This window comes from Coregonus lavaretus (assembly GCF_964263955.1).
Source record: "Coregonus lavaretus genome assembly, chromosome: 37".
Lineage (NCBI taxonomy): Eukaryota > Metazoa > Chordata > Actinopteri > Salmoniformes > Salmonidae > Coregonus > Coregonus lavaretus.
Window position 1 is genome coordinate 12,001,728 of NC_140024.1, and position 9,584 is coordinate 12,011,311.

A 9,584-nucleotide genomic window follows, 5' to 3' on the forward strand; every position below is an offset into this window, starting at 1 on the left:
AGCCCCAACCAATTACCTTCAGAAGTCACATAATTAGTTAAATAAAGTCCACCTGTGTGCAATCTAAGTGTTACATGATCTGTCACATGATCTCATTATATATACACCTGTTCTGAAAGGCCCCAGAGTCTGCAATACCACTAAGCAATGGGCACCACCAAGCAAGCGGCACCATGAAGACCAAGGAGCTCTCCAAACAGGTCAGGGACAAAGTCATGGAGAAGTACAGATCAGGGTTGGGTTATAAAAAAAATACACCATTAAATCCATTATTAAAAAATTGAAAGAATATGACACCAAAACAAACCTGCCAAGAGAGGGCCGCCCACCAAAACTCACGGACCAGGCAAGGAGGGAATTAATCAGAGAGGCAACAAAGAGACCAAAGTTAACCCTGAGGGAGCTGCAAAGCTCCACAGCAGAGATTGGAGTATCTGTCCATAGGACCACTTTAAGCCATACACTCCACAGAGCTGGGCTTTACGGAAGAGTGGCCAGAAAAAAGCCATTGCTTAAAGAAAAAAATAAGCAAACACATTTGGTGTTCGCCAAAAGGCATGTGGGAGACTCCCCAAACATATGGAAGAAAGTACTCTGGTCAGATGAGACTACAATTGAGCTTTTTGGCCATCAAGGAAAATGCTATGTCTGGCGCAAATTCAACACAACTCAACACCCCGAAAACACCATCCTCACAGTGAAGCATGTTGGTGGCAGCATCATGCTGTGGGGATGTTTTTCATTGGCAGGGACTGGGAAACTGGTCAGAATTGAAGGAATGATGGATGGCGCTAAATACAGGGAAATTCTTGAGGGAAACCTGTTTCAGTCTTCCAGAGATTTGAGACTGGGACAGAGGTTCACCTTCCAGCAGGACAATGACCCTATGCATACGGCTAAAGCAACACTCAAGTGGTTTAAGGGGAAACATTTAAATGTCTTGGAATGGCCTAGTCAAAGCCCAGACCTCAATCCAATTGAGAATCTGTGGTATGACTTAAAGATTGCTGGACACCAGCGGAACCCATCCAACTTGAAGGAGCTGGAGCAGTTTTGCCTTGAAGAATGGTCAAAAATCCCAGTGGCTAGATGTGCCAAGCTTATAGAGACATACCACAAGAGACTTGCAGCTGTAATTGCTGCAAAAGGTGGCTCTACAAAGTATTGACTTTGGGGGGGGGTGAATAGTTATGCATGCTCAAGTTTTCTGTTTTTTTTGTCTTATTTCTTGTTTCACAATAACAAATATTTTGCATCTTCAAAGTGGTAGGTATGTTGTGCAAATCAAATGATACAACCCCCCCCCAAAAAAATCAAATTTAATTCCGGGTTGTAAGGCAACAAAATAGGAAAAATGCCAAGGTGGTGAATAATTTCGCAAGCCACTGTATATACAAACGTCGACTATGAAAGCAGTCTGATGGCGAGGTGACTCCAATTCCTGAAATTACCCGGCCGTGGGGGTTAAAGTGGCGACGTTATGATGGCCGTGGGGGTTAAAGTGGCGACGTTATGATTGACTACCCTGGTTTCTCACCCTCTCTCTCCTGCATCCCTCCCTCACCCCGCGCGCAGTTGGCTCCCCAGCATCTGTAGCAGCTTGTCGGCACCGCGCGCTTTCATTACTCCCACTTCCCACTTTCTCTCTTCTTCTGCCTCCTTTTGTCGTTCGTGTCCTGATAGATTGAGGATCCGTTTTCTGAAATCCTTAACAATGAACGCCCAATTTTTCCTCATTTTTTCCACCTGTTCGTTCTTTCTTTTCCTTTTTTCGGGTGAGTAGCGTATAGTTTACCTTGATATGAGCCCTCTACTTGTTGCTTTTAGTGCAATCATACTGTATTCAATTCAAGTAATATCATACACCGAACATTATGATGGCCAATAATGACTGATAAAACGGAGTATGCTTGCATGGATAGCTTATACTTGGAACGTCTAGAAAGCCCACAATTAATAGAAATTACATTTTATATTATAGTTATAGGCCTATTGTTTTTACATTTGTTGGCGTGGATGTCATTAATAAGTAGACCGTTTAAATATCTGATTTGTGTGGTTTCCTGATGTTTTTAGTGAACCTCAAAATCAGGAGAAGTGATGTTTTGTTCTTTATGGGATATAGCCTATGACACTCTCAGCAAATACGTTAATGTTATAAACCATTCCCAGATATTTGTCGCGCCTATTTTTTATTTTAAATAGTAGGTTCCATTAATTGTATATAAACCGTTAATAAATGGTTGTACATTTATTTTGTTTATTTAAAAAGCAAAGCATGTTGCTGACATTTGATGTTAGAATACAATAACTCAGACTGTGATTTCTTTGATTCCAAGGTAGCCTACTGTCTGAGTCATTTGTATTAGGCTACTGTATGAAATCTGACCTTCAAAGAAAATAATGCCACTCTCCCTGCTTGGCAATCTAAGCAGGGAAAAAATTGTCCAACTGAAAACAAATAAACTAACCTACCTGTTGAATTGACTCAGGGACGAAAATATAGTATATAGTTAGAAAATAGGGACAATTGAGGAAGTGTCATTGGCTAAAAATAATTAGTCACTCAGGCTCAGTCTACTCTACACCAACATCAGTCAGAATACTGAAAGTTGGACTTGTCCACTTCATCACCATAGGCTACAAAAGGTGTTTTACCTTAAAGTTTGACTAATGTTGCCTGTGTCTAACCTTCCACCTCACCTCTCTTATTCAGGAGGCTCCTGCTCTGAGGCAGAACACAGGTTGTTCTCAGTGATATTCTCCAGCTACAATCAGTACATCCGCCCAGTGGAGAATGTGTCTGACCCAGTTATCGTGCAGTTTGAGGTGTCCATGTCCCAGCTTGTCAAAGTGGTGAGTGTGTGTGTGTGTGTGTGTGTGTGTGTGTGTGTGTGTGTGTGTGTGTGTGTGAGAGAGAGAGAGAGAGAGAGAGAGAGAGAGAGAGATGGTGACTCTGCTGTGCTACTGTGCTGTATGTCTCCCTGGTGTTTGAGAGGTACACTCTCGGACAGTAGAGGGTATATATCACACAGTACAGTCTGTGAGAGGCCAGGCTCTGACAGGGAGAAACAAATCATTCCATAAATAACGTATTGAGCACAGAGCCTCTGTGCATTCTCTTAAATTAATATGCATTGATTCACGGTGATGAAAGCCCATGTTGAGAGCAGCAGTGTGTGGGAGGATGGAGGGGTCTCAACTCAACTATATGTGTATGATCTCATATGAGAGACCAAAGTGAAGAGTTGGGCATGGTTCGGGTGCTATCCAGGACACTTGAGATGTGCCCTGCTGTAAATGAGACTCTCTGGGGCCAGTGGGTGATATCAGCCTGAGCCTGGACCCAACGGAGCATGTCACAGCGAACGGCTGCGTGGGTGTGTGATTGGCTAAGAGAAGATGGGAAATGTCAGCTCTCTGATTCCCTCACTCTTCCCATCTCTGAGCGGACAGCCCCTTTCACTCAATCACTGCCACTTCAAATCAGTGCCCCTGGTTTTAATGCCTGTTTTGGCTGGGGCTCGCTGTAAGGAGATTGGACGAGGAGAGAGGCAGCTGTTTCGCCAGCCTCAAACTGCCCCAGAGGGGATTACTTTAATTACACAAAAAAGGGGAGGGAGGAAGGGTGTCATTCAAATGAACAGATGTATTATTATACCAAAATACTGGCTGACCCCTTACGTAACAGGGAGCTTAATGTGCTGGGTTTTGTCACATAAAATCACTCAGGGAAGATTTAACTTCATAACATAAAGAAATAACACATTTGGGCCACTTTGCGCTACATCAGACCTTATACAACTACCAATGGAATAACCTGTGTGATTACTGTAACAGATAGAAGCTAGGTACATTCAGTTAAGGAGGACTTACCATGTTTTGTCATGATCTGTGTTTATTATGGTTCCACATTGTGAGCAGGTTCTCGTTAAATATTGAATAAAACAGGGCCACCACGAGTCTTTTCCATTTCAGTAAATATCCTCTGTAGAGCTTTCCTTTGGAGGAACTGGGCTGCAAAGAGAACATGACACAGAGATACAGTATTTCTCATATTTCCCTGACCTCAGCCCATTTAACAGCACAGAAGAGCTTCCTGTTTTGATGGATGACCATTATTTCCTCCCCACGCCTCATGCTCCTCCAACCCCTCTACAACTGGGATACTTTAGCCTGCTTATAGCTGGACTATTAGCTTATTTAAAACGCCCATTCTTCCAGGTGGCTCAGACATAATCTCTCATTTAAATAATGTACAGTCAGTGTGCCACTGGTTTCTCAGTCTGCCTGGGACAGACAGGGCTGGCCTTGTTCTGCAACCCCAGAACCACCTGTACTGTATCAACCTGCAGCAGTCTTCCTCGTCTTAGAGCCATCACCTGGAGTGTTTCCTGGGAGCTCATCAGGATACATGAATGGTTAATGTTATGAGCTGGGTTCTGTCTGTCTGTCTGTCTGTCTGTCTGTCTGTCTGTCTGTCGGTCTGTCGGTCTGTTGGTCTGTATGTCTGTTGCTGTCTGTCTGGCTGACTGGGAAAATCTAAATTGTTTTTGTTCGCCTCCTCTCCTCTGTCCTCAAAGGTAATTGAGGGGAGGAGGTGAGGAGAGGATACGTGGAAACAAATGCACGTATGAAATGAGATTCTCCTTCTCCACTCAGGCAAATTACATTTACATGAGTTGAATCCCTAAATAAATGTGTAAATTGGTCAAACTAATTAAGATGGTTGTAGAAAACATTTTATAGATAAGAAGTTAAGTAGTGTATCATTTTTAAACGTGTCCGTTCTAAAAAAAACAGCAGCTGATTCAAAGGGTGTTTCACAGATTCTAAAACACTTCCAAGCTAGCCACCGAAAGGATACTTATGAGTATCCTCGGTGAGAGGAGGCTATCGAGGAGTGGAGGACACTTCTCCATTCAGCTACTAACGAATTGACACTATCCTCGACCACTCACCCATTTATCGGTTTCTGGGTCATGGAGGAGAGGAGGACGGAGGACAGACTTTTACCCAAATGAGAATCTCCCTCTCTCTCCTTCTCTCTCTGTTTCTTTCTTTTTCCATCCTCCCCCCTTCCCTTCCACCTGAGCTGTGACAGTGTCAGAGCTGAGCTGGGGCTCACTTCAGGCCCTAACTAGCACATTGTGAGAGACAGCCTGCAGCCCGAGGGCATAGAGGGTGAAGCCGTCATACAGTGTATGGTATGCCTCTGGGTTGGAGGACCCAGGTGTTCCTCTCCTCTCAGTGTAGTGTCCTCCTCCCTGGGTAACTCCAGCCAGGGTTAGACCCAGGACAGAACGCTCTGTTCACCCTGCTATCCTGTACGGAAGATGATTGCTCCTGACAGAGTGCCCCCTTTCTAACTATGAAATATTCATACAGTTCATGACTCTGGTCAACTTGTCCTTCTGAGAGTAAATTCTTATTTTCTGTTTCTCAGGATGAAGTTAATCAGATTATGGAGACGAACCTGTGGCTGAGACATGTAAGTACAATCTTAAGCCATCTCCTACTGTACGTGTATATAAATTACTGTTTAAACAAGGTCACTCCTCTACATCTACCTGACCTACTATCATACATGATTCCTGGAGGCCATAATGATATCTTACATTATTCATCAGGGATATGCTTTTAACCCGCCGGGTATTAACCTTCTGACAGAGGCTTATGAGCCATAGATTTACCCTGCCATGACTGGGTTACATTTATATCCAGAGATGATATCCAGAGATGATATACAGAGATGATATCTGGAGATGATGTCCAGAGATGATATCCAGAGATGATATGCAGAGATGATATTCAGAGATGATATCTATAGATGATATCCAGAGATGATATCCAGAGATAATATGCAGAGATGATATGCCATGACTGGGTTACATTTCTATACAGAGATGATATGCCATGACTGGGTTACATTTCTATCCAGAGATAAGGTACAGTATATGATCATATGGTGTAGGGCTACAGAGAATACAAGGGACTGTACTGTTGCATAGCTTGCTGTTGACCCCACTTGGTGCTGCTGATATTGTCGTGATACACGCTGAGATGAGCTCATTCTGAGGGAAATGAACCGGAACTGGTTTCCAGGTCTTTAAATATCTAGATCTGTGCTTAACCCTTATTCATCTTATACACGGCCATCTGTTTGTCAACATACCTAGAATAAGGGACTGTGTGTATATGGTAACAACCCAGTCACAGTAGATACAGTCGAGCCAGTCACAAGACGGTTGTGAAGAACCACATAATCAAAAAACATGGCAATCCGTTAATTCACTGGTTAATTAGATGAAACCGTTATGGCTTTTTTTTATGACCTAATAGCGATAATATATAAGTGGCACAGGCCTACAGCAGAGAGGTTGTGTCTCCCCTGAGACTTGATCCATGACAGCCAGGTCCACAGCTACTGTCCAGACAGGAAGTGCTACATCCTGTTGCCTCATTAGGTGAAATCTTTACAATGCTCTGTGGTGACTCTCCTGCTGTGTCTTGATTAGCCACAGGAGAATCAATGGCTGCCCTGGACACATGCCCTGACTAGCCCATAAAACACACTATATAAACCATTGTTCAATTGGCTTTCCCTCAGTTGATATAAAGATTAATAGGATTATTACAGCCGTAGATTACTAATTAACTTACTAGAGGATATCTACAGTGCAGCAAGAAAAAAATATATATCTGTACTCCACAGAAGAAAAGATATTCAGCAAAAGGGATATGAGCCATTGAAACTAAGATAGCTTAAGATGATATCACTGAGACAGAATGCATTAGAGAAAAGTACAATTCCTTAGATTAGATCACAATGGTAATGATTGCACTTCAGTCTAAGTTTTTCTGAGAGGGGTATTTGGCTCAAAGAGACAGTGATGTTAGCCCTAACAGAGGGAAGGATACCTTAAAGATGCGTGTCTGTATGTCCTCTGAGTCCGTGCTCTGTCCTCTCCTAAATGAGAAGGTCGCCCCCAGCTGACAACCTGTGAGAAGACAGAAAGGTCAAAGCTAGTGTACAGGAAATTACTGCACTAATACCAGCCAGTATCTGAAACAGGTTTTTTACACTAGCTATAGGTTTTACTGACAACAATTGTCAATGGATCAAAAATGTAGAATGTAGAATTTGAAGTGTGTGTGGGTTTTATAAAATAGTATTATTTAATGATATGAGGCATCCTACTACCTCTTCAGATCTGGAATGACTACAAACTGAGGTGGGATCCCAAAAACTTTGGAGGAGTGGAGTTCATTCGAGTGCCTTCCAGCAGGATATGGAAGCCAGATATCGTGCTGTACAATAAGTGAGTTAAACAAGAGTTATGTCTAGACATCAATATTGATCCATGCAGTTGCTATAATAATATGTACTGTGCATAACTGAGTTCAAGGATTTCTTCTTTGTCATTGAAATGACAGAGTAGATGATACAAAACCAGGACATGACACTCACATTTCTTATGTAAGACCATCATATACTGTAGATTATTTATGTAGCTACTAAATATTGTTAATGGAGTGCATGTAAAGTCTATCAGACAGTGTAATCAGATGGAGCCTCAGGGCTTCTTTCTGATTCATTTAGCTGAGGGACAATAGTCTGTTGTTTATATTACATCCTTCCAATGTAATCTTTAATGACTCATCCACCCTCCTACATCCCTGTTGTCTGTCTGTCTGTCTGTCTGTCTGTCTGTCTGTCTGTCTGTCTGTCTGTCTGTCTGTCTGTCTGTCTGTCTGTCTGTCTGTCTGTCTGTCTGTCTGTCTGTCTGTCTGTCTGTCTGTCTGTCTGTCTGTCTGCCTGCCTGCCTGTCTGTCTGTCTGTCCCTCTCTCTCTGTGCCACAGTGCAGTAGGAGATTTCCAGGTGGATGATAAGACCAAGGCCCTGCTTCGCTACAACGGGGATGTGACCTGGATCCCTCCAGCCATCTTCAAGAGCTCCTGCAAGATCGACGTCACCTACTTCCCCTTCGACTACCAGAACTGCACCATGAAGTTTGGCTCCTGGACATACGACAAGGCCAAGATAGACCTGGTTCTGATTGGCTCCACCATCAACCTCCAGGACTTCTGGGAGAGTGGCGAGTGGACGATCATCAACGCTCCGGGTTACAAACACGACATCAAGTACAACTGCTGTGAGGAGATCTACACAGACATCACCTACTCTCTGTACATCAGACGGCTCCCTCTCTTCTACACAATCAACATGATCATCCCCTGTCTGCTCATCTCCTTCCTCACTGTGCTGGTCTTCTACCTGCCTTCTGACTGTGGGGAGAAGATCACCCTCTGTATCTCCGTCCTCCTCTCCCTCACTGTGTTCCTCCTGGTCATCACCGAAACCATCCCGTCTACGTCGCTGGTCATCCCCCTCATCGGGGAGTACCTCCTCTTCACCATGATCTTCGTCACCCTCTCCATCGTCATCACCGTGTTCGTGCTGAACGTGCACTACCGCACACCCAAGACCCACACCATGCCGTGCTGGGTGCGCAGCATCTTCCTGGGGCTTCTACCCAGGGTCATGTTCATGACCCGGCCGGAGAGGGACCCTGAGAGGCTGCCTGGGCCTGGGGGGGTGGTTCAGCAGCTGATGCCCCCAGCCTCACGGCCCTGTGTGGTCCACAGCACAGGCACCCTGCAGGGGCATCAGAAGCCCCAGGCTCTGGTCTCCACCGTGGCTGCCAGTGTGCTCCCTAGCCTGGCCCAGCGACAGCGCCTTTTCATCAGCACGGAGCTCACTAACCTCAATAACCTTAGCCTTGGTGGTGACTCGGTCAAGGCGGGCTCCAGCTTCCTGTGTCGCGAGGGCCGCTGCAACTGCTGCTGGCGCCAGAGGTCCACCAAGCTGCCCACGGACACGGGAGGAGGGGGCGGAGGGGTGGGGAGCATCGGGACCCTCAGTGGAGGAGGGGGTGCTGGGATTGGGGGGGTCAGTGGAGGCGGTGGAGGCGGTGGAAGCTCCTGCTCCAGCTCAGAGTCTCTGGATGTTAAGCTGATGACCCTGTCCCCCCACTTCTCGCCAGAGGTCAGGGAGGCCATGGAAAGTGTAAAGTATATCGCCGAAAACATGAGAATACAGAACGAAGCCAAGGAGGTAAGTCGAGACGTCGCACATGTATATCATTCACAATAGCTAAGAAAGTATTGAAGGTCTATATCTACCATTTAGTGTCTTTGACAACTGTCTTTCAGGTCCAGGATGACTGGAAGTACGTTGCCATGGTGATCGACAGGATATTTCTGTGGGTGTTCATCTTGGTGTGTATCCTGGGGACCGCTGGGCTCTTTATCCAGCCCCTCCTATTGTTTGATATGTGACCCACTCATACACACAGCACTTTAAATCATACATACACAGTCATTTTGTGTATCACCCAGTGATGAGGACCGAAGAAGCTGAGAGGAACTAATACTATGAACGGAAGGGAACCAGATTATAGAGGAAGGCAAGCTGCTGCCAGCTGTTCCATGTCACTTTTCCATACATTTCTGATTGCTAAAGTGTGGTGTAGTAGTGATCTCTTAGCTGGTGAGGACCAGACTGTGAAACCATGTCACC

At 44.9% G+C, this 9,584-nt stretch overlaps 1 protein-coding gene across 1 annotated transcript; it reads left to right on the plus strand.

The window, feature by feature from the left end:
• Positions 1-1,714: 1,714 nt before the first annotated feature.
• Positions 1,715-9,343, plus strand: LOC311111717 (neuronal acetylcholine receptor subunit alpha-3-like; the record flags this gene model as incomplete). The annotated part of the gene is made up of 6 exons (XM_084154525.1): positions 1,715-1,775; positions 2,717-2,856; positions 5,447-5,491; positions 7,213-7,322; positions 7,865-9,119; positions 9,218-9,343. The coding sequence occupies 6 exons, from the start codon at positions 1,715-1,717 to the stop codon at positions 9,341-9,343; spliced, it is 1,737 nt and encodes a 578-aa protein (XP_084010651.1).
• Positions 9,344-9,584: the final 241 nt, after the last annotated feature.